We start from the raw sequence: 25,591 nt of genomic DNA, 5'->3' as shown, positions 1-25,591 counted from the left end.
AAAATATTGAGGGTATACTTGACACTACTTAAAAACCTTTTTTTTTTACCTAAAACCCTCCCTAAATTATTCTAGAACCCTCTCCTTTTTATATATTTTTTTATATTTTATTTGCTTATTAAATAGATAATTATATTTAAAACTTTATCATAACTCTTTTTTTTTATCAAAAGAAATCTATTTAAATTTTAAAAATATATAATATCCTTAAAACTCTCCTAATAAATTATTATATATACAACCTAACTTTTTATTAATTAGTCACATTCATATTATTCCTCTCCTTCCTATCTTTAGTAAACAAATCAAGTTCAGTAAATTTCTCAACAAAAAAACATACGGTTTTTTTATATCATTTTAATTGTATATTTGGAATTTTGTTCGTGTTTATTTATTTATTACTATTTGATATTAAATTGTAGTTTGATTATGGCTTCTTCTTTTATTACAAAAGGGTTTATTTGTTATTTATTATTTTGATATTTACATTTGATATACTCCCTTAGTTCTAATTTAAATGTCATATTTTGATATTTGCGTCTTAGTTGTTTAACTTTGACAGTCTCGATTTTCATTTGTGTTATGTAATACTTGATGTAAGATATTGAATCAATTGAGTTTTAAATGTAGTTTACAATGACATAACTTTCATCTAGTATTATAAAACAAAAACACTAATATTTATTGTCAAAGTTGAGATAAAAAGACTTGAACAGTCAACTTTAGATATATAAATTAAGACAGAAGGAGTATGTATATATATATAAATTAAGACTTGAACAGTCTTTCGGATGGACCCGAAGGTTATATTTTGAAAGCTAGATAATCAATTCTAGAGAAAATTTTATTACATCACCCTGTGGTTTGTCATTTTATCAATTTTCGCCCCCGTGCTTTTTTTTTTATCATTACATCACCCTAAGATGACTTTTTGTATCACTACACACCCCTAACCCTAACAGACATTAGTATGGTTCCGTTTATGCACATGAGGGTACATCGGTCTTTTTACCTCTAAACAACTCTTTTTACTTGTTGTTTTCCTTTTTCAGATCTAAAGTCACTTTCCAAATCTTCAACCTCATGTTCTTCATTCTTCATATCCAAGTACCTTCATTTCCTAACACCCTTTTCTATAAATCCAATTTTTAAAACCCACAAATTATCAAATAGCAAAATACTCGTAATAATATTACTATGAATTATGATCTTTGTTTTCCTTTTATTTTCAATCTTAGTCAAACTCAAATGGCACTTCAAAACTTACGTGGCTGTGCAAAGCAAATTAAAAAGTGGAGTTCTAACACATTATTAATGCTAGTACGTCTATGTTGTTAAAATTGTGTACGCGCTTAGAACGACATCGGGTAATGATCCAAGAGTGAATAATGCAGGAAGAAGAGCAAGTCGGGGCAGAACAAAGAGTCGAAATTTTAAGAAAAGAAGTGAGCAAAGATATGATGAACGCGTTAGATGTGCCAAAGGAACATGTTAATCTATTAAAACTGATAGATGCAATTCAACGTCTTGGCATAGCCTATTATTTCGAAAAAGAGATTGAGAAAGCGTTGCAACACATATTTGATACATATGGTGATACTGGAATGGTGGTAGCTCTTCCCTTTGGTTTCGGCTCATGCGTCAACAAGGCTTTTACATCTCATGTGGTTAGTATATATATATATAAACCATTTTTTTGTAAGAACCTTGAGAACTCTTAAACTATGTATTTGATCACATTTTTTTTTGTTCATTCATACGTGAAACGTTATAAAAATACATGTTGTAGAACAAAGTTTTTTTCAAAACCTTATATATACCTAGTTGTTAACATGTAAACGAAAACATGAACATATTCATTCACAAGTTCATAAAAGGCTATTTTGAAGGTTTTTTAAAAAAGTTTCTTCTACAACAAACTTTTTTATATCATTTTACATGTGAATGAACAAAAAAACACGTCATCCAATACATAATTTGAAAGTTCTCATAGTTTTTACAAAAAAAATATTTCTCAAAATAAGAAAAGTCTATATATTTATATATATATGCATTCATAAATATGTTATATACATTCTTAATTACAAATGAAATGGTCTTTTATGTGTATGAAACCTATAGGTATTTTCCAATACCTATAAGGACCAAAATGGGGCTTTCAAGGAACCATTAAACGACGACGTTGAGGGCTTGCTTGAGTTATATGAGGCAACTTATATGAGGGTGGAAGGGGAAACTGTACTAGATGATGCTCTTGTTTATGCAAAATCATGCCTTGAAAATATTGCTAGGGATCCTCTTCAAAACAAGTCTACTCCACTTTCTATACATATAGAGGAGGCACTAAAGCGGCCTATACAGAGAAGGTTGCAAAGGCTTGAGACGTTACGCTACATTCCATTCTACCAACAACTTGCTTCTCGTAACGAGTCTTTGGTTGAACTTGCCAAGTTAGGGTTCAACTTACTTCAGTCACTGCACAAGAAGGAGCTTAGTGAAGTTTGCAAGTATGCTCATGACTCCTTAATTTCGTTTCTAGTTACATTTATATCAATATGATCGAATTTGGAAATTTTATGGTTTTTACTATCAAACATGTGTATTTGATTATCTTTATCATAGGTGGTGGGAAGGTCTAGATGACACAAACAATCTGCCTTACGCAAGAGATAGGGTGATTGAATGCTACTTTTGGTTGCTGGCTGTATTCTCTGAGCCTCAATATTCTCGTTCGAGGATTTTCTTTGCAAAGGTGATTTCGATGGGAACAGTTCTTGATGACACTTATGATGCTTATGGTACTTATGAAGAGCTTGTCATTTTTACGGAAGCTATTCAAAGGTATCCAGACTAACCACCATTTATGTTTATGAATATAAAGAAAAAGATATATGACTCTCATATATTATCAATCATATATAGGTGGTCTATAGAATGCTTGGATGTACTTCCAGAGTACATGAAACTAATATACCAAGCACTCTTGGATATTTACCAAGAAATGGAAGAAATCATGGAAAAGGAGGGGAAAGCAAATCATGTTAACTACTTAACTACACAAAAGAGCATGTAAGAGCATCCCTAATGACTAGAGTCTTTCCAAGACTTTTTTTTCCTTACATATTACAGTACTATTTTAACAGCCAAAAGCTTTTTCAACCACTATATTTGCACTTATTTTTTATTGACCCATGTCTTTGATAGCTTGTCTTGTGTCAACCCATTTAAAGTTTTTAGAGGTCTTTCGCTAAGCTGTATTGGCACTAAAAATAAAAAAAGGTTTTTTATTTGAAGTGTCAGAGAGTCGCCTCTAATAATCTATTTTTTGTCGTTATGAGATAAAAAGTCTGTCGCCTCAAAAACACCACATCTTAAAATTTACAAATTCTTGTAGTGTGGAGATTTACTTAATCATTGAATTATTGGAAACCTTTCATTTGTAATGAATGTAGCTAGTTACTCAATGTTCTTGAGATTATGCATATTGTTACCTACAGATGAAAGAGTTTATTCAAGGTTACTTGATAGAAGCAAAATGGGCAAACGAAGGGTATGAACCCACAATGGATGAGCACAACAAAATTGGGTTTCTAACGAGTGGAAATATCATGCTTACGACAACAGCTTTTGTTGGCATGGGTGATATAGTCACTGACGATTCGTTCAAATGGGCTAATACTGAACCCTTTCTTTGCAAAGATGCTTGTGCGATTTCAAGGCTCATGGATGATATTGTCACCCACAAGGTAAATCATGTTGGTTCACATGCCTCAAAACATAAAATATACTGTATGTATGTAAATATGGGTTCTGTAATTGAAAAATTGGGTGTACTAAACAAACCTACATAATATAAATTTATACTTGCAACTATAACAAACACATGTGTAACAAACATATGTAGCTCCTCGCGCATGGTTATGAAAGGTTTATATATATATAGGATTGTGTAACAAACTTCAAACTTGCAGGATGAACAAGAAAGGCAGCATGTGGCATCTAGTGTTGAAACTTATATGAAAGAATATGTCACAGAGGAGCATGCACAGGGGTTAATAAACAAGCAAATAGAAGATACATGGAAGAATATATCCAAAGAGTCACTTGTGTGTGAAGATATTCCAATACGTCTAATAAATTGCGTCATCAACTTAGGACGTGTGATAGATGTTCTATATAAACATAAAGATCATTTTACACACGTTGGAGAAGAGTTGAAAGATATTATTTGTTCGTTCATCCTATTCTATGATCCTCAAGCATCGTTAGTTCAACTTGTCGTGTGGTGTAGCGCTTTGACACACTTAAAATCATCCATCCATCTTCTTTATAATGTTTGATTGTGGTAGCCATAACAATGAGTAAGATCTTGAAAACGAACTAATTGATCAAGTCAGTGTTTTGTGTTCCAATAAAATTGGTCAAGTAGATGTGTAATTTGTATGTTCTTAATAAGATGTAGTCAGTACAATAATATGAGTTTGCTGCATTGGTTGTATTCTATTCTATATACTAGGATTCTAGGAATGAGCAAAAGTCTTAATAAGATGTGTAATTTGTATGTTCTTAATAAGATGTACCAGCTTTGACGTTAAAAACATGAGTACCCAAAAATGAGTTGTGTTTGTGTACCTGTACTTTCATATGTAGAATATGATTACCCTTTTCTAAACCATCTTAACTCAGAAAGTCGACCATCGAGTCAATAGTTAAAGCTATCAAACCGATGATCCACTGTTTCAACAATGCCATTTGGTTTTCGACACTCAATAGTTTATCAAGTGGCCCGGGGCCCTCAGGAACTAGCGGAGGGGATAATGACTTGGAGACCCAGGATCGAATCTTGATTCTCTGTGGTTTCAGGCATTTACCTTTTGAGTGTATGAACATACATTTTATCATTCCTGTTCTGCAGGAGTGCGCAGGTTCCAACTTCAAGCGTGCTTGCTCACTTTGGATGTCATTGTTGGGGTTCGAACCATTAACATCTAACACTTTCCGTTCAAAACAAAAAACAAAAAAAAACCTGCTTTGGCGACTAAGGAAGTGGTTAAAGCTATCAAGAAGATATGTCACCAGTTCAAGCGTGCAATTTAGTTTTGGAAACTAGATGGTGAGTTCTTATGACTAGGATAGCTATCTATGATTCACTTACCCGGAAAAACTAATTATTAAAATACAAGGGTCATCGAGCTATCACCTCACTAGTCAGTAAGTCGAAACTGTCAACAAGTAAACCCTTTTCTATTACAGCTTCAAACTAGTCAGACAGTGTTCCCTAACTATTAATGACCATATCAATTATCTGGTAGAGGCAGTATACTACATACAGAACAGCAAAAGCATCTAAAGCAGGTTTACCAAAAAAAAAAAATAATATATTAATTCTACTTGCAAGAACTATAGATTAAAATAGTCTCCGTCAACTCAAAGGCAAATGTTCCGGTCTGCATATTACAAAGCAGTGTATTACAGAAATAAAGACATACAAATTCTACATGTGATGAAGTATATTGTCTAGGAAAGCTGATAGGTTTCACATATTCCTTCTCAACATAAATGAAAGGCCAACAATACTTGTTTTAAGCTGTATACCCCATATTCATATGAGTCCCTTCTTAAGCCTGAAATATGAGCCATATGAAACATCAGTTCAGAAATAAACTTATAAAAGGAAAAGGTCTTTTTCAGTCCTCCTTTTAAGCCAGAACAGAGGTTTACAAGCCAATTAAGTCAAAATTGACATAAAACTTGGATAATTTCCTTTTTGTAGCAACTTTTAGGAAATTAGACCAACTTTAGACACAACTTCGTTCACAACTCAAAAACAATCAACACCATTATTTCATTTCCTCCAATACTGAAACATTTTTTTATCTCAACCCGCAAAAATAAATACATTGTTAAGACTTAAAGTATATCCAATGGTTTACCTTGTTGGCAATGTTGCTGGAAAGCCAATCAAGCCCCTCATATAGACCTTCCCCAGAGGTGGCACATGTGCTCTGGATATACCTGATACATACCATTCAATACAACATCTTAGAGGTGGCAATTTACACATTTCCTTAGAGAGAGTAGAAAAATAAAACTATAAAAGTTCAAATTTTATAAGGTTGAGAAGGCAATTTCCCACTTGGATAAACGATAGCGAACTCTTTAAAAAGAGACTGTATAAGGTTTTCACACGATAAAACAATATATATAAAAATCCAGTGTAATTTTCTACATTTCACTGAATTCATATTTTTGGCCAAACATCTTAACGTGCATTACATTTTCAACATATGTGATGAACAAAACAATTTTTTATGTAAACAAAGGGTTTTCTGATACAAAAAACTCATTTTTTCTGATGTACAGCTCGAATTTAAGATGCACAATTAGAATTCGATCTAATGGCCCCGTCACGAATTTGATGCTTTTTACAATAGTTCACCTCCACTTATGAAGGAGTCGCTCCAGGGTATGTTTTACTTCTAATCGTACGATAGGTGAAAACTTTTTGTAAAAAATAGCGAGGAAACAGAATCGAGCATACAGATCAAAATCACCCAAAGTGTGTTTTTAAAGCAAATATAACAACTTAATCATTTTACTAGAAAGAAAAAAAATAAAAACTTTTCAAATCATTCTCAACTAGCAGATTGTTTATACACAATGAGAGATGTTGGGTAAAGAGTTAATGGCAACACAAGCTTACGTGACCCATTTTGACCAGTACAAAATCTAGTTACCCAACCCGGCTATTACCTCTAGCATATTTTTATACACATGTGACAAAGTGGTATTGTTGGAGACAATTACCAATGTCGTTGTCGGAGAGATTGCAGACCAAGCTTGTCAGTGATCTCAGCAGCATTCATAGCGTTTGGAAGATCTTGCTTGTTGGCAAAAACGAGTAGCACTGCATCTCTCAACTCGTCCTGTAACAAAATCAAACTAAATCACAATGCAGAAAAGAAAAACAATTTCCACTGGTAATTGCTTGGCAAAAGATAAAAGTTCAGAGCCTTATAATACCTCATTAAGCATCCTGTGTAGCTCATCTCTGGCCTCAACCACACGATCACGATCGTTGCTGTCAACCACGAAGATTAGACCCTGTGTGTTCTGGAAGTAGTGCCTCCACAAAGGTCGAATCTGAAAACAACTATAATTAGCATTCAACTTTGTAAACCCAGCTTAAGTAAGATGGATACATATATATCACCAACTTATCATATTTATCACTAATTTATCATAACACTAGTTCGACTTTGTAAAGCCAGTTTAAGTATGATGGATACATATATATCACCAGTTTATCATACTTATCACTAGTTTTATCATACCACTAGTCGTGTTAACCAATATAACGAGAATCATGAAATCGTCTTTACAAGAATGCAAAAAATATGAGCACCAACATAACCAGCCTTGACCCACAATAAAGAAAGACTGCGACAAAACCATGATGGGCTCAACTTGATCTAGCTTGTGATAATGTTAGGGGCTGATACAGCAAATTTAATCAGCACCGGACCGTCAACAAGCACAATTAGTAAAATGGCTAAATCTATAGGTGGAAATTTGTTTGCATAAGTATTCTACCTTTGGTAGAAACTACTTCTCTTCCTCATGAAGAATATCAACAAAATACACCCATCACATATTGTGAAAGAAGTCAAGAAAGACATAAACATATATTTATCCCAAATAACTGAATTTTTAGTGAAAGAAGTTCTACAGTGGATCACAAAAATCATCCACAAATATTGCTTAATCCTATAGGCTTTGTCTTTAAACAAACACTTTAGCAGATCTGTGATTACAAGAAGAATCTAGTCCAATCAATTCTGTACTCGTGTAAAAAGTGGCTGCTTTATATTAAAAAGGATCGTGTGACTGTGCATGGCTACTAAAGAACGCAGTATATGGACTCCTTTATAATTTGATGACTACAAGAAATTATGAACTCTGCTCCTTTATTCCTTTCATTTTTTATTTTTTTTTCATCGTCTCAAATTTAAGTTTAGCTGTTAACTAGACCCACTATCGATTAAATGGTCCAAACGTGGATACAGATTATAAGCAGATATGGTTGAGCGGTTTTTGAGTGGGATAGGCCGATTATGGAGTCGAATACCCCAGGTCTGAAACCACCTTAGTCCAGGACACTCAAAGTTAATAGTTGCACATGAAACAAATGGAGGGGTTAAAAGTAAGAAATAGGAAAACTCTTGTCACTTGTATCACACATGAATACATGACAGAATAAGCAGACAGAAGCTAGCAGTAACAGAATAAGAGATCAAATAGAACCAAGTTCTTTGTTTAAATGACCTAATTTGGAATATGTTTTTTTAGGGACGAAAAGTACACCACGAAGAATTATCTTGATTCTATAACTTTCTAATAATTACTCGTAAGAGTTTTAGAAATTACTCATTTTTGGGGGTGACAGCCAACAGATAGCCAATATATCAGTCTCTTCTAATATAAGGTCAGTAATGCAAGTCAATGGATGATCCAAATTCAAATACTAATTGGTGACAGCTTTACCTTGTCTTGACCCCCAACATCCCACACAGTGAAGCTGATGTTCTTGTATTCAACGGTTTCAACATTAAATCCTGGATACATAAATGAGTTCAAGAACATGAATAACATAAAGATGGAAAATTTTCTGTCAAATCTGCAAAATGCGTCTATAAACTAAAATCTCTACTGGTATAACAGCCTAACGGGCCGCCGGACCAGAACTTAATCTACGATTAATACATCGATGTATGCATGGGGAAAGAAACGAGGCTCTTAAGAAGAAATGTGATGCTGATTAAATTAGTACAGAACTAAGAGTACTATTACTAAATAAATTCGTAAGTTAACTACTAAATAAATTCGTAAGTTAAATTTTATTTAACTAAAGCTTACAACTTTTTACCAAACTTCTAGAATAAAATATAAAATTAACATTGTCACACAATTTTAACTGAAATGGTCAAATTAACATTTCAAGTAAAAAGTGCCCATTATCGTGACTAAAATATTGATAAGGTATGTTTGGCAAAAGTAGCCAGAGTTCACATGGAATTGGAGCTACGACTGGGGGCTGAAACTAGAAGCCACAAGGGGCTTGAACTTTTAAACAAATTACTTTCAATAGCTTTTATGGGCTCTTATAAGCTGCAGTTTTTCTTCTAAAAGCCACATCCAAACAGATCTTTTTTTTTCAAAAAAGTTTTCTTTTTAGAGCCACGAGCTTTAAGCTAAAAGAAGCTCCAAAAAGCTCTTGCCAGACTCATCCTTAGTGGAAAATAAACTAACACATACGAAAGAATCACAAAACGGCTACTAAATGTCACTGGCCACATCAATAAAAATATAAACTTTGCGACGTTCCAAGAACACCACTTTCTTCCGTTTAAAATTCGGTCATTCACAACTAGCACTCTTTAGCATAAAACATATACATTTGAACAAATTTAAATAACAATAGAAGCATACCAATAGTAGGAATAGTGGTGACAATTTCTCCCAACTTAAGCTTGTACAAAATCGTAGTTTTACCAGCTGCATCGAGACCGACCATCAATATTCGCATCTCCCTCTTAGCGAACAACCGACTGAATAACTTCGTAAATGACAACCCCATCTACCAATATAACAACAACAAAACAAAACAAAAAAAAAAAAACACAATTTAAATATTAACTTTTCTACTCGTCTCGAAATAATTGTCACTAAACAAAATCACACATACACACAGTTTAAAAAAACGTAATCATTACATTTTAAATTTAATATTTAGTATATTTGCTATAACTAAATCTTGCAAATAATAATAGCACGAATTATATTAATAACAGTAGATCCGGATCTGATCTGGTCTATAATGGCAATTTTAATCTAACAAGTAATAATCTTATTAAATAGAAATACACATATAATATATATATATATAGATATAGATGTGTGTATGAGACTTACGATAGCCGGACGGGAAAGTTTTGATTGGATCAGCAAAATGTGAAAGGCGATCAAAGTGGACAGACAATAGGAATATTTAAGAGGCTGATATTTTAGAATAAAATAAACCCCCAGGCCCCGAATGAGTCCTTCAACTTTCATTTTGTTGCAACCAATTCCCTTTAACTATTCAAATTGTAACAGCAATATCCTTATCCTTATCAATATATAAAACTAGACATTCGAAGATGAAGTCATCACTAATTTTAACAATTTTTTCTTAACATCCATATCATCATTGTCAATCCTTTTCATTTCCGAAATCGATCTCCGAATCAAAATTTGTATCGGTGTATATTTATCCTTTAATAATAATAGTGTTAGTGCACGTTTTATTACAATATAATTCATGGTAATAGGCGATACATGATAATTGTGACATTAAATCAATATACAAAATCTACAATACATTGTTTATACTACACTAAATTAAGGAAATATAATTACTATGTAAATACGATTCATATTTAGTTAACATAGTATAGTCAAAATGATATAGATAACATTGATTCAAAGAGGTTAAAATAAATGTCTTACATTTAGGTTTAGATTAAATATTAAGTATGTGGTGGAAATTTAATTTTTTTGAAGACTAAATTGCATTTAAGGTTAATATAGATAGGTTAGATGAATGTCATATCAATAAATGTAAATCAATTGAAAATTAGGGTAGTTCCATATAATACAAAAGAAAATTGTCTACATTACGTTGTGTATATTACATTACGACGTCGTCAATATAACATTGCTTATACGACCTTGAAGCCCTTAAAATTGTCCAGTCCCAGTTCATATATGTTGTCAGCTAAATATATGTTTCATATGTTTAGGTTTTAAGCTGATGCTTCTAGTTGTAACATAAAGTTGTTTGTAGGATCCAGGGTAGAAATTTATGCCCCGCCTCTATCATGTAATTCATTATCAAAAGTCGGCTCAATTGATTATAATTCGGAATTATTGAGATGTATTGTAAACAGAATTATTGAGATGTATTGTAAACGGATTCATGCGTTGAATTTGTAATGGAGGTGATTAATAGTAAAGAGAATTGTTATTTTTATCTTTTGTTATTTGCTATTCATATGTATATGCGTGATTGTGTTTATAAAACCTCAGGACCGTTTATAAAAGGAAATATAAGGATGTCGGATATCTAAGCTTAGGTGTGGAACACTCACATGTTATTTTTTTAATCCATAAAAATCATGGAGGCCTATGCATTTATTCATTAAACAAGAAATAATAAAATATTAACATGTGGGTGGTTTCATATCTAAGCTTAGGTGTCGGACAACCTTATATTCCTTTTTTCCCTATATATATAATATATAATTATATATATATAATGCTAGTGTTTTGCAAACCCATGTCACTCCAAGTTTGATGCTGGTAGTTAAAATACAACGTTGTAAACATATGACTTATTGATGATGATTATAATTGACTTGAAGACATTTTTAATGAGGTTTATAGAAATGATTGCGGTTTGGATGATAATGATAATGAATTAAAAACAAAGTCTACATGCGCTTACTTTTGTTAAGGCTTAGCAAAATTGGTAACTTGATTCTCTTGGGTCCACTTTATTGTATCTGAAATGTCTTTCTTCATTATTATCTAGTATTATATGACATATTTTTAAATATAGATATACGGAGTAGTATTTTTTTTTTATGCAATCCATTGTCAACATTAACACCATTACAACAATAGTGTTATAATGTCTATATCATATATTTAAACTATTGTATTAGCCATTGGTTTTAATCAAGATGATTTGGAATCCAGATATCTCGATCTTTTCCCAGTTCAATACTAGTACCGGTACCGTCACACATATGAAACCGAAATTGGTACCAAATTTTGGAGTTTTTCTGGACCGATATTATCGGTATCGGACCTAGGGTGGAGACCATACAAACCACATTGTCTCCAACCCTAACCGGGGCACTAGAAAATAGAAATTGTGAATAACTACCAACTACTCATCGTATACATATACTCTTCCTCTCAACCGCCCACATAGCAAAAAATATCCGAGGGTTTGTTACCAACCAACCAGCCCTCCCTCCTTCCTTCATTGCTCCTCCTGAACCCTAGATTCTTATAATAATTATAATTATAAATAAATTCTAAACAAATTATAATTATAATTAATATATCTATATCTATATATACACATCTATACATCCATCCAGTCCTGGAGATATAAGTCGACTTCTAATTATTATTCGATCGATTCAAATAAAGGTATACCCTAATTTACACTCATCACTAATATTCCATTATTACCTGATTCATCATATGTTTTGTTTCCTTTTAATTTATTTTTTGCCAGATTTATAACCTAAAGTTTGTATTAAATATTTATTCGCTTAGATTTATAAGGTGAATTTATGTTGTTTGCTTGGGTGTGTATATATATATATGTATAAATTTGTAGCTTGAGATAATGTTTGGATCTGCTGCTGTACCGAAAACGAATCCGGTTATATCAAAATACTTAACTAGATTATGATTCGGTATGCATAAGTATATGTGACTAATTATTTAGTTGATATGGTACATGTTTTGCCATAGATTTACAACTTTCGGTTAGTTGTAGCCGTTTAGGTAGTTTGTTAATCAATGACTAGAGGGATCACATTAAGTTAGTTTTCCGCGTAATTATTTGTATGTGATTCGGATGATGTATTTAGCTCGGTATCTGCTAAACATATGTTTTTTTTCTTTATTTGCTAATATTCCATGCTACTTTGGTTTCTGCTATGTCCTTATTTTATATACAACTCCTCATCCGAAGTTAAAGCTGAACCTGAATTGGAAAGTGTTTCATATTTTACAATTTGGCAACTTTATCTATTCGATTACAGCTGATCAAACCGTGATGTAAACAGTATTATGTAAGTTTGCACTAGCAGTTGTATGCATTTGGAATATCACCCTTTGTTATATGTGGCCGTTGACTTCAACCAAACATCTTATACTTTCTTTTTTAATGGCAAACATCTTATACTTAGAATAGCCGTATAATCAAGTTAAACAAATATGATATAATTACCACTAGTGATGTATGTTGCGTTGTAAAAGGGAACGAGCTAACACATAATTACATCAACCTTCAGGTTTAAGCTCCTATCAACTATGGCTGCTGAGGGAGCTACCGATGCTATGGGTCCGCGTTATGCCCCACCTGATCCTACTTTGCCTGAACCCTGGAAGGGTTTAATTGATGGAAGCACGGGTGTAATGTACTATTGGAACCCGGAAACTAATGTCACTCAGTATGAGAAGCCTGCTGCTGTGGCACCTCCAATTCCATCGGGTCCACCTCCTGTACCTTCTGTACCTAAACCCGCATCTGTACCAAATACAAGGGTAGAACAGCCTAACGGTATTCCTGGTCAACAAACACATCAAATGTTCTCGTCCCAAGAACAACAAATGCCGCCTCAACAAGGAAATAACATGCCCCAGTCATACCAGGGTTATAATATGGAGCAACAAGGCTACCAGTATCCACATCAACAGATGCCGTACATGGGCTATCAGCCAAACATGCCTCAACAGAGACCGCCTTCAGATGTTAATCTGAATCCCGTTCAGACGTCACATATAGGTGGTCCACCTGGTAAAGCTCCACTATACGGTGGCCCTCAGTTCAGCATGCAACAACCTCCTACGTCTTTTGGTCAAATGCAGCAGGGTGGTATAGATTATCAGCAACATGGACCAAAGTTCCAGAATCAAATGGGTCAACCTTTGATACACGGTCAGCAGCCAAATGTTCAATCAGTTGGATCAAAAATGGGATTTGAAGATAATCCACCTGGAAGAGTTGGGAATGATCATTATTATAATGCTAAAAATGGTGGTCCTGGCCCCAGCCCCGGTATGGTCCCTCATCAACCTAAGCTTGCAGCCATTCCAATGGCAAGAACCCAGCCGGTAAGTATTGTACCTTTTAATTTTTTTTAACTATACATGAGAATTTGTGCTTTGCGAAATCTTGTTATTGTTATTCGTATTGTTCTTGTAAATTTTTATATGCATGCGTGCAAACCCACTATGCTTTGTGATTCCCAATTTCATTTGTGTTTGTGTTGTTTCAGGAGATGAAATCTGGCGGTCCTCCACTTCAAAATGCTTCTTCTAGTCTCCATGGGGGACCCCCATCACATAACATGTATGGACAACCTATGGGTGGCCCACCATATATGAACAATGCTATGATGAGGCCAAATCCAGCAGTTATGGCCTCTCCAGATAATCTATCATCTGTAGACATGTACCGTCAGAAACATGATGTAACAACAACGGTTCGTCTACTGTCTCTACTATATGGATGATAATGTCTGTTAGTACCCATTTATCGTAATCGGATAACTTTGATAGAAGTTGTTTTATCCATTTTTCATGTTCAAAAATCAAAATGAATATATATGTATTAAAATTGGGTGATCGATTAGGAAGCCTTAATTAATTATTCATATTGGTAATGAGATCGAGTAACAGTGGTTGGTTTAAGAGTTTTTGGTAGGAATCGTTGATTGGAACACCATGGTGAACAACTCATGGTGCTATAATATTTACAATTTGGTACAGTATTACTTATGCTTCTGATTATATATTCTCAAAAGTGGTATGTTGTCATCCAAACATTACAAACTTATTATATTGTTTACTATATCACCGACATGCATAATCTAGAAGGTACACAACTTATGTGCAAAAGTCAAATGTATAATATATATTGGTACTGTGAGATAATAATCCATCTATTGTTGGTTACTAAAATGATGCAAAAGAGTATATATTTGCTGATTGATTCCTGGCTGGGCATCTTGTTATTGTTCTAACAGTGTCTTAAGCCAGGATTTGGAGTTTGCTTTGATATTGGTAATTTAAATACTGTAGTATATTACTGATCTCGGATTTGATTTCACAGGGTGATAATGTTCCTGCTCCGTTCATGACATTTGAGTCTACTGGATTCCCCCCAGAATTATTGAGAGAGGTAAGTCATTCTCCTGGGCGGTTTTAAGTCCTTTATCAATTCTTAATTGTGCATTGTATTCTATATCATGTATGCATGGCACTTTTTCGACTTTTTCATAATTTTTTACCTTTTTAGATTAACAGTTGTGACATGTCGCAGGTGCGATATCTGTTCCAGAAACGGAGCACATGTCGTACGCTGCCCTGCTATTCACACATTTATGGAACATTAATTCTGAGTTAGGCTGCAAATTCTGACGTTGGCTCCGCCTCTTTTGTCTTAATTGCACTCTTTTCTTGCCTCGAGTTGCTTCAGTAAGCAACTCTATCTATAGGCCTTCATTTAACAAATACTTTTTTTTCCACTTCAAACATCCATTAGATTGTCGGGCTTCCCTTTTAATATTGCACCAAAATGCTTAACAATACTTTAAATCGTCTATTAAATCTGGAGGTTTTGTTAATACAATTCTATTCTATTTCAGATATACGCTGCTGGTTTTGCGTCTCCAACACCTATTCAGGCGCAAACATGGCCTATTGCCATGCAAAACAGAGACATAGTGGCAATTGCGAAGACAGGTTCTGGTAAAACATTAGGATATCTGATTCCAGCTTTCATGCTGCTCAGAAGCTGTCGCCACAATCCTCTGAATGGACCTACAGTAGTTGTTTTAGCTCCCACCAGAGAACTTGCTACACAAATACAAGATGAAGCTATCAAGTTTGGCCGATCCATTAGAATCTCTTGCACAGTGAGTCTTTTGTTACAGTATCTTATATTTTTGTATCTTGTGTTGGATATATATTAGCTTTTTTTTTGTAAAGTGAGTTTCGATTCAGACGTGTTGGAGGCAATTTTAACCAGAGATTCTGGACCTCCAACCCCCTCATGGAAAATTCCTTTGAGATGAGAACCCCAAGACTTGAACCTGAGACCTTGGGTAAACTCACCCCCGGGGCCCACATAGTGGATTTAGAAAATACCCCTGGCCACTAGGGTTTAAGCTAATGGTTGGATATATATATTAGCTGATAAGCTGGCTTTTGTGATGTCATTCAGTGTTTGTATGGTGGCGCACCTAAGGGCCCACAATTGAAGGAATTGGAACGAGGGGCGGATATTGTTGTAGCTACTCCCGGGCGGCTTAATGATATCCTTGATATGAAGAAGATTGACTTTCGTCAAGTTTCTCTTCTTGTGCTTGATGAGGCTGATAGGATGCTTGATATGGGGTTTGAACCTCAAATAAGGAAGATTGTCAATGAAATACCTCCTCGCAGGCAAACTCTGATGTTTACTGCGACTTGGCCCAAAGAAGTTAGGAAAATAGCTGGTGATCTTCTTGTAAGTCCAGCCCAAGTCAATATTGGCAATTCAGATGAGCTTGCTGCAAACAAGTCTATTACACAGGTATAACAATGTTGCATATGACCTATTTTATAATATGTCATTCTTTTTACTGCTAGCAGTATGCATAGATCGGCATCATTTTAGGGAATATAGAATTCATAGAATGATGAGAAGGTTATGCTCTAGATTTCGTCATGCACTATGTACTAGTAGATGGAGTTAAATGCACTGAATTTCAAAAATTGAAGCCTTATTTTGTTTATTATTTTATTTTCTGTTTCTTCTTCTTAATCAATAGAGACTGCAAAATGGGCTGGATTGGCCTGCTACACTTCTGTCGGAAACCTTCCAACTTATAAATAATTAATCTGTGAAATATGGATCTAACTTTATGTCTTTATATTATTTGAATATTAGTTATTCTTTTTGAATATTATCATTGCTGCTTGAGCTATTTTCTTAGGTTTTTTTTGTGGATATTGGAACTACATGTAAACTTAATCTGATAGTCTTATTAGATAGTTGCTTTTTAAACCATGTTCTTAATTTTTAAGCAAATGGGTGAAGCTCCACCTCTGCTAACAAGGGTTAATGGATTGGGATGCCAACTGAAATTGTATGTGAAGCTTTAACTAAAGATCTTGAAGAATAAAAGAACTATTCCTAATGCAAAACCATGGTTATCAAAATAGTAGGATAGTACTTGGCTTTCACCAAGGCTGTTGTTCTGAAATATGAAGGGTGCCAGCAATGTGACTCACCACAAATAAGCCTATGTTATAGGTACAAGTAATCGTTGTTTCTTGTTTACATTTTTATCTGTGCTAACTTTTAGTAGTTACACCTTAAATGACATAGTTTATTCTGTGCAAGTTTTTTTTAGTAAAGTGTGAACTTTTTACAAATGTTGTTTAGATCTTTTATACACGTATAGTTTAATTTGATGGTATAACTTTACACTGAATGGATTGATGCTATTAGTGTTTGGTAGCGCTTGTGATTCATATTAACATGAAGGTTGTTTGTGATTTCTAGTATGTGGAAGTGGTTCCTCATTTGGAGAAGCAAAGGCGTGTGGAGCAGATTCTGAGATCTGAAGAGCGGGGCTCTAAAATCATTATTTTCTGTTCAACAAAAAAATTATGTGATCAGCTTACACGTAGTATTGGTCGTAATTTTGGAGCTGCAGCCATTCATGGAGATAAATCTCAGGGTGAGAGAGACTGGGTTTTGAATCAATTCCGCTCTGGAAAGTCTCCGATATTAGTTGCTACAGATGTTGCTGCACGAGGCCTTGATGTTAAGGACGTGAGGTAAAATGGAATAATTATAATAGAAATCTTTTTAGTAAATTCTCATGAATTTATTGACTCAATATATCACATGGTAAATGCAGAGTGGTGATTAACTATGATTTTCCAAATGGTGTGGAGGACTATGTACATAGAATCGGTCGGACCGGGAGGGCAGGGGCTAAAGGGGTTGCTTACACCTTCTTTTCTGAACAGGACTGGAAACATGCACCTGATCTAATTAAAGTTCTTGAGGGAGCCAATCAGATTGTACCCAATGAGGTGCGGGAAATTGCCACGCGTGGTGGGCCAGGTTTTGGCAAGGACAGGGGGGGAATAAACCGCTTTGATTCTGGTGGTAGTGGTGGCCGTTGGGATTCTGGTGGTGGCCGTGGTAGCAGTAGAGATGGTGGTTTTAGGGGTCGTGGTATCGACTCAAGGGATGGAGTCTTTGGTGGCCGTGGTGGTCCCGGTGGAGTTGACATGAGAGATGGAAGATTTGGTGGACGTGGTGACCCAAGGGACGGTGGTTTTGGTAGTGGCTTTGGGGGAAGAGGTGCTCCAAGGGATGAAGGTTTTGGAGGTCGTGGTGGCCCCAGGGATGGTGGTTTTGGTGGTCGTGGAATGAGAGATGGCGGTGGCTTTGGTAACCGTGGAGGGAGAGATGGAAATTTTGGTGGTCGTGGTGGTCCCAGAGGTGTTGGATTTGGTGGTCCAGATGGTGGCTGGGATAGGAATGAGAGATTCATGGATTCTCGTGGCGCTGGTCGTGGGCGTGGCCGGGGACGATTTGATAACAGAAGAGATACTGATCGTAGCAGGGGTAGAAGTTATAGTCGAAGCCGTAGCCGTAGCCGTAGCCGCAGCCGTAGCTGGAGTCGCAGTAGGAGCCGTAGTTGGTCACGCAGCCGTAGCCCTAGGCGTAGCCGAAGTCGCAGCCGCAGCCGCACTCCTGTAAGGCGTGTGAGGCGCCGTGAGTCCAAATTTGATCAGAAAGAAGCTGATTTGCCTGTAGTTGGTGTCCCCCCTCTAAAATCTGAACCGGGGATGTCTCTTATGTCTCCAGGCATGCAAAAAGACATTGCCTTCTCAGGGCCCGACAGTAGTGTCAATCCATCTTTGCCGCCTCCGGAATCTGTCAATCAAATTACTGAATCCTAAACAGTACACGGTAATTGCGTTTATTTTTTCAGTTTATGTTGTGTTCGAAGCTTAAACATCATTCATTTAGAGGTATGGCTAAGAAAGGTTAATGTTTGTTTGGATACATCTGAGTATGTTTGCGGTGTCAATTTTGATCCTAAATGCTGATCAACTGACTGGTTCTTTATGCAGTTTTCTGTTATGAAGTCTGTCATTTACATATAGGTCGTATATTTTTGTTAACTTAAAATATTTTGACGCAACAAGTTGTGCAATTTAGTATCGCAAATTATGAACCTTTGATGGGTGGTAATTTTTCTTTTCCTTTCTTTTTCTAATAGAAGTGATGGTAACCACCACGGCTGTGAATAAATAACACAATATAACTCGTCTCTTATAGTAATTATAACAAAACTGTTATTTATTCAAAAATGTATTTTACGAATATTCATATTCATACATGCATGTGAGTATTAATGAAGTAACATCTTTTGTATATGTAATTTTCATATGGAATTGAAGCGTGTTTTTTCATGAAGAAAGTAGAAACGGATAAGATTCTGGTCCTTTAATTGTTTTTGTTTGGGGGGTGTAATTTCTAGGAAATAGGTTGTTTTACTTGGACGCGTTATCTATCAAATCAATGTGCACTAACGAATTAAATAACGAAGTAATTTCAATCTTCACATTTACGCAAAGACGATAATAATGTCGCAAGATTTTTACTTATTTTGTTACGACTTTGATATATTCCAACAAGGGATTAAGAAAGTAACCAATACTTGTGAGACGAATAAAGCAAGAATACCGGATAGTTACATTAAGAAATATATTAGAATAGCAAAACATACAACCTAGTATACCTTAGGCCTCTCCTTATACCATTAACTTTTTCCTCACTTCTTTCTCATTTTTTTTCCCACTATTCATCAGTTTTATCTTCTGTAAGAACACCCCCTCTTTATACTACCATCTTCTTCTTCACTTTTTTCACTATTCATCCATTATTTTAATATTTTCTTTTTTTTTTCACAAAATTTAACAAACACATTTTATTATAATTAAAACACGTTACATTACTTGAAAAAAAAACACAAATTAAAAAAAAACAGTACTTAATAAAAACACGCAATACATAATAATGATATGATTACTTTTCACCTTCATCATCTTTTATTAACATTTTTCCTAAGCCACGGTAAGCGCTTTCGTCAAGCACCACTTGTCGTATTGCGGGCATTTGACTTCATCCGTTGTTTTGTCTTCCCCGCAATTGTCGTGGTACGATTCGTCACAAGTGCATTGGTCACCCAACGTGTGACCGACGTTAAAAACTTTATCGACCACCCTCTTTATTCTCTTGATCTCATCTTGCATAAACAAAGAATATGTCTCTTCGTGCTTCGAGACCTTGCGGTCTAGTGCTTGTATTGCCTCAACCTGTTGCTCGCATTGTCGCCTTTTCTCCTGTAGGTAACCCATGACCCCAGAGACTTCAGTTTGAAGGAGGGTGTCCTCTTTGATATCAGTCATTATTCATGTTTTCATCTCATCTTCGGTCAGACGAAGTCGGTGAACATTCTTCTTTAATGATGAGGACGCCATTTGGTTAGAAAGAGTGAGTGAGTTTGTAGAATAATGAAATTTGTAATGGTGATGAAACTGAATTGTGCTCTGGGTTGGTATTTATAGAGTGAAAATCCTGCTAGCCGTTAAGGGACTGGAAGTGTAAATATTTTTGAAAATCTTGGCCGTTTGAGGGACTGAAATTGTAAATATTTTGAATTCAAACGTTGGAGGGACTAATTGTGTAAATATTTTGAATTTTGAACGTTGTAGGAGCGTCTTTTAGTTTAGCTATAAATACTAGCTCCTTATCAGATATTTTCTTATCAAAACTCAAACTTTTATACATCTGCAATGGCTTCTTCATCAAATGTCCCTAACCGAAAACAACCAATGATTGTCGATCAAAAGGATGACAGTATCATGGCTGATATCCTCGACCACCAGTTGTTCAAAAAGGAACTTGTTGTAGTTGGTCGAAAACTAAATGTGAAGAAGATCGACAACATTCAAATTGCTGTGGAGCAACTTGCTTGTGCGGTCATACCCTTGGACCATTTGATCATAACTGCCAAAGCAGTTTATGAGATGAAGAAATAAGTTTGTCTTTTAATAATGTGTTCTATGAACTAAAATATTGTATGTTTCTCTTTATTAAGTTTGTAATGTTTTAAAATTATGAATAAACTTCTGTTCTTGTTTAATTATCAAATAGATATCTATACTATTTTATAAAGCATTTTGCCCTTTTTGAAAATCTCAATTCATGACTTGAAGTACCTAAAATACCACTCTTCTTTATTCAATAATTTAAACATCCTTAGCTAATATATCTATAATACTCTTCAATCTCAACCACTGATTTTTTTTCTCTCTTCATATCTTAACCACTTATTTTTTTCTCTTTGCTTTATAAATCATTATATTCATATAATTCATTCAAAATCTTTTATCTCAAAAATCGTATATAGATAAATTATAAAAATTGTATGGGTTTTCTTAAAATTTCATGCTCATTCATTAGAGATGTCATTCGATATACTTTCGACGAATTTTTAAATGCAAGGGCGGAGCCCGTACAGATAAACATTTGACTATCACACTTTATGACTTATCATCTCCTATGACCTATCACCCCTACCATCTCACCGCCGCAATGTGCGGGCACTTTCCCTCGTATTTTATTAAAATACTTAAAGATATAAAGATATTACAATACTAAAAAGACAAAACATGATTCAAACTACTAAAACACACTTAATTAAACTACTAAAAAACACTTCATAATTCAGAACAATTAAAAAGAAACCATGATAAGCTCCCTGAAGCAGTGCTCGTATCTGAATCCCTTCCCATGCTTCTCCCGGTATAGCTGATGCGCCGTTGCATAATATTGCTCATCAGAGCTGGGCCTTTGCTTTGCATTCAAGTGCGACCAAATTGCCTCAAATTGCTTACATTCCTTCCGAATTATGCTCCAGTGACCTCTTAGTTGATCCTTACTTCGTGGTCGTTCAGTGGTAGGGGTTGAACATCTCAGTATCGTCGTTCCAAAAGGATTCGTCGGGATTATCCATTTTGCACCTTGTGGTAACAGGGTCCGGTCGCCTTAACATCCAACACCTCAACAAACAAAGATCTTCTGTTTGAGTCCACCCTCGTAGAGACATTGTTAATGGAATGGTTTATGGAAAATGCATGGTTTATGGAATGGTTTGAGAAAGATAAAATGCTTTGAAAGTGATAGAAATATGTATATTTAGATTGTTGTGATTTGAAATGGTAGTGTGTAAGTGGTATAGATAGAAGTAATCTTTGGATGAATGGGAGAGTCTAAAAAATTTGCTCGATGGCATCGTGTTGAATCAACAAAGAGATAGATGGAAATGATTAGGAAGTAAAGATTTGGAATTCTCTGTCAAAGGAGTGAAAGAATTTCTTAGAAGTGAGGCTATTCAAAATAATAATTTTGTGTTCAAGTGGTCGAAATGGGTGATGAAGAAGTGTAATGTATTCATGTGGAGGGTTTCGATTAATCGGGTTCCAACGTTACTTGCTTTAAAAGAGAGGAAGTGTCAATATGGAAGCTTAGCATGTGGTTTGTGTCAAGAGGCAGACGAATCCATCGAGCATTTGCTGTGCTCGTGCTGGGTGGCGATGGATATATGGTATAGAATTAGCATGTGGTGTAAGGTTAACCCTCTTTTCTTTTTCTCTATAAAAGATATCTTTGATATTAGCAAGAACGTGGGACTAGATAGAAGAACAAGGAAAGTGTTTAAAGGCGTGGTATTTGTCACGTGTTGGTGCTTGTGGAAGGCGAGGATTGAGAAGAAATTTGAAGGTAAACCGGTAAAAGTGGAGGAAATTATCCAAGATATCATGAGTACAAGTTACCTATGGTACAAGAATAAGCCTAGATGTTATTCACTTAGTTGGCAAGATTGGGTTTCGTTTGATGTAAATGTGTAAATAGTCGATGTATATTGTTAGCCACTCCTTAATTTTGGGAGTTGGCGAGTGATGAATAAAATTTACTTTTCAAAAAAAAAAAAATAGAAATAGGGGAAAAAAAAGAAAAATTTCAAAGTAGCCGTTGGTTTTGAATTTGGGGTTTGAAAAATGTTTTTTTATTTTATTTTGGCATCGGTACACTTCAAATCGGGCCCCACTACACATAAGCCGCACGTCTATTGTTAGAAGAAATGGTTGGACACAAGCTTAGACGCAGAAGTGTTAATGGCGTCCTCCCGCTCCTAGGTGTCGGACGCGGAGAGGACACAGGTATAAGTATCGGCCTTAGAATCTTGGATAATATCTAACAAAGTATAACATATAAGTATCCATTTGAACATATTAACAACTACATAAGAGCATAGTAAATATAACTACGTCCATAAACCAATTAAGGAAACTCTCCTATCTCTCTTTTGAAAGTTATAGAAATAGATAAGAATATGTATCATGCAAGACATACATACATATATACATGTAATAACGTAGAAGGCCTAACAAATGTCTAATAAACCCAAATATGATATGCTACAAAGTAGTTAAGGTTGCTTAGCTAGCAAGACGATTACCTCTTTAATCCCCCAAAAGGGTAACTATCTACCCTAAACCTTTACTATTAGTTTTAAAACTATAATCATATAACAAAATACAAATAAATAAAAATATGAAACGTAAGAATAATTGTTGTATATGAGAGAATCTTTTATTATATAACTCAGGAAAAAAAAACTTTACTATAATTGTTGCATCTGCCGTTTCGATTGGCCTCATTTGCGGCAAAATTTGCATCACCTTCTCTTAACTTTTTGTACATACTATCATATGTTGGATATTTTAATGTAATTGGGTTAATTGGTACTTTTAGTCATAAGAATACATCATATAAGTATGGTGGTGCGGAGTGCACGCTTATATGAATTTACGGGGGCAGCGCCCCTGGTAGTAGGTCCAAGGGACAGAGCCCCTAGCTGGGGTCGAGCTATGGCAAACTTACAAAACGTCTCAGAAAATTAATTTTCAGAACTTGAGAGATTGATTTTGCCATTCCTGCAAACTTAGATTTTAAACTGCTTAAAGGCAGTTATGGGCTTGAATTTTTGATCATTCTGAAAAACACGAATTCATAGAATTCTCTCTCGTTTTTCACACACATTCTGTCAAACACTAACATACAAAACGTTCTTTAATCTCTGATTGTATCCGATTGAGTAATTTGGAGTGAATTACCGAATTGATTCAATCTGATAGTGTTACACACCTTCAGAGATTGAATTACATATCCTATTATTGTTCGTTATCGACTGTATATCCCCAATATCATGTACCAACTTAATATATAATAATTTATTAATGATGGGGAAGATCGTCGTAAATTGCACGTATAATTTACCCGTCAATTATAAAATGCAAGAAACAAATGAAAGTGTATTGACTTTATTTAAAAGTTTTATTTTAAAAAAGCTAAAAAACAAAACTAGAAGTGCAACGAAGAAGAAAAATAAATAAGATAGGAGCATAGTAGTGTGGGACTAACTGAGAACATAGATAAAAAATAAAAAAGAATAACTGATAATTATATTTTCATTCACAATTTATGATAATATAAAAAACTATCAAATTACGACTGATACAAACAATAAAATCATAGTCTATGAATATATATGATACTAGTCCTAATACCCGTACATTGTATGGTAACTATATAGATTGTATAAAAAAAAAATTCGAATTTGCCTCATACATGATTTATGATGATGAAATAAATTATGGTTAAAATAAATCGATGATTGAAGCTAAATTATAATAAACAGTTTTGATAAATATAATATATGTTTAGTTAGAATTTTGGATTTACCTTAAATTTTTAGAACCACATCAAAATTAGAACTTGTAAGCATAGTTGACGATTACAAATAGCCTTATAATTACGAATCGTAAACTCAAATTTTTGAAGTTTTCATGTTAATAAATTATTATGATTAATAAGTTATTAATGAGAAAACAATCAATCAAATAAGGTTATAATGTCTTTTGTATTAATAAGCCAAAAGTTAGAGTTTAATTCTAAGTCTAATAAGAAAATTGAATGTATATACAACTAAAAAAGCTAATTTTATAAATTAAATAAATTAAAAGGACACGTGTCGATCAATGAGTACGCCACGTATCGTTTCAAGAACATGTCAATCATGTTTTAATTTATTGGTAGATACGTCAAATATGTTTAAGCATGACTAATGAAACATAAATATTTTTAAATCATAAAAAAAATTATGATATATATTTATTATATATAATATAATAAATACTTTTCAAAATATTAAACATAATATACTAAACAATCTCATTTGAAAAAATATATAAATTTTTTTTTTTTAAGTTGTGGATCATTTGCTTGCAACAAGAAATCTAACATATGTTGTCTTAACCGGGTTTGCGCTAAAGAGCCCCTCACCCTCAATAACTAGTAAGAGACGAAACTTCTAACTAAACCGCCCGAAGGCACGACTTAATTTGTAAAATTTCTTGAAATGTCTTTCCCATGTTTTGAACTCGAGACTTACAGCATTGTAAAGCTGGTGCTCAACCACTGGGCTATAATAAGAAATACTAATTATCATTGAATTAATAAAAAAAACATAGTATAAATGTGTATAAATATCTTTGTACTCATATAGAAAATTGAAAAATAGATATGAATGATTAATATTAA

General features: G+C 34.4%; 2 protein-coding genes and 1 pseudogene across 2 annotated transcripts; 2 read left to right on the top strand and 1 right to left on the bottom strand.

The window, feature by feature from the left end:
- The first annotated feature begins 1,131 nt into the window (after positions 1-1,131).
- On the top strand, positions 1,132-4,489 carry LOC122579919 (annotated as a pseudogene).
- Positions 4,490-5,356: 867 nt separating this feature from the next.
- Positions 5,357-10,071, bottom strand: LOC122579922 (ADP-ribosylation factor 2-like). The gene is made up of 7 exons (XM_043752186.1): positions 9,973-10,071; positions 9,490-9,637; positions 8,545-8,615; positions 7,024-7,143; positions 6,808-6,926; positions 5,934-6,015; positions 5,357-5,624 (listed from the first exon to the last, which is right to left on the bottom strand). The coding sequence occupies exons 2-7, from the start codon at positions 9,635-9,637 to the stop codon at positions 5,619-5,621; spliced, it is 546 nt and encodes a 181-aa protein (XP_043608121.1). The 5' UTR covers positions 9,973-10,071; the 3' UTR covers positions 5,357-5,618.
- Positions 10,072-12,033: 1,962 nt separating this feature from the next.
- Positions 12,034-18,989, top strand: LOC122610006 (DEAD-box ATP-dependent RNA helicase 14-like). Its single transcript, XM_043782972.1, has 8 exons — positions 12,034-12,261; positions 13,137-13,959; positions 14,124-14,330; positions 14,960-15,028; positions 15,495-15,764; positions 16,073-16,423; positions 17,399-17,676; positions 17,760-18,989. Exons 2-8 carry the CDS (start codon positions 13,156-13,158, stop codon positions 18,814-18,816), a joined length of 3,036 nt encoding a protein of 1,011 aa, XP_043638907.1. The 5' UTR covers positions 12,034-12,261; positions 13,137-13,155; the 3' UTR covers positions 18,817-18,989.
- The last annotated feature ends 6,602 nt before the right edge of the window (positions 18,990-25,591 follow it).

Source organism: Erigeron canadensis, chromosome 8 (assembly GCF_010389155.1).
Source record: "Erigeron canadensis isolate Cc75 chromosome 8, C_canadensis_v1, whole genome shotgun sequence".
NCBI classification, from domain to species: domain Eukaryota; kingdom Viridiplantae; phylum Streptophyta; class Magnoliopsida; order Asterales; family Asteraceae; genus Erigeron; species Erigeron canadensis.
This window is presented reverse-complemented; position numbering and strand designations above follow the sequence as displayed.

Bases quoted from the DNA above. Each gene is read 5' to 3' on its own strand.
- LOC122579922 (XM_043752186.1), bottom strand. From the start codon at position 9,637: ATGGGGTTGTCATTTACGAAGTTATTCAGTCGGTTGTTCGCTAAGAGG. The intron at 8,616-9,489 runs GTATGCTTCTAT...TTATGTATCCAG, and splicing joins CACCACTATTCCTACTATTG to GATTTAATGTTGAAACCGTT. The intron at 6,927-7,023 runs GTATTATAAGGC...ATTTTGTTACAG, and splicing joins TACACAGGATGCTTAATGAG to GACGAGTTGAGAGATGCAGT.
- LOC122610006 (XM_043782972.1), top strand. From the start codon at position 13,156: ATGGCTGCTGAGGGAGCTACCGATGCTATGGGTCCGCGTTATGCCCCA. The intron at 13,960-14,123 runs GTAAGTATTGTA...GTGTTGTTTCAG, and splicing joins CAATGGCAAGAACCCAGCCG to GAGATGAAATCTGGCGGTCC. The intron at 16,424-17,398 runs GTATAACAATGT...TGTGATTTCTAG, and splicing joins CAAACAAGTCTATTACACAG to TATGTGGAAGTGGTTCCTCA.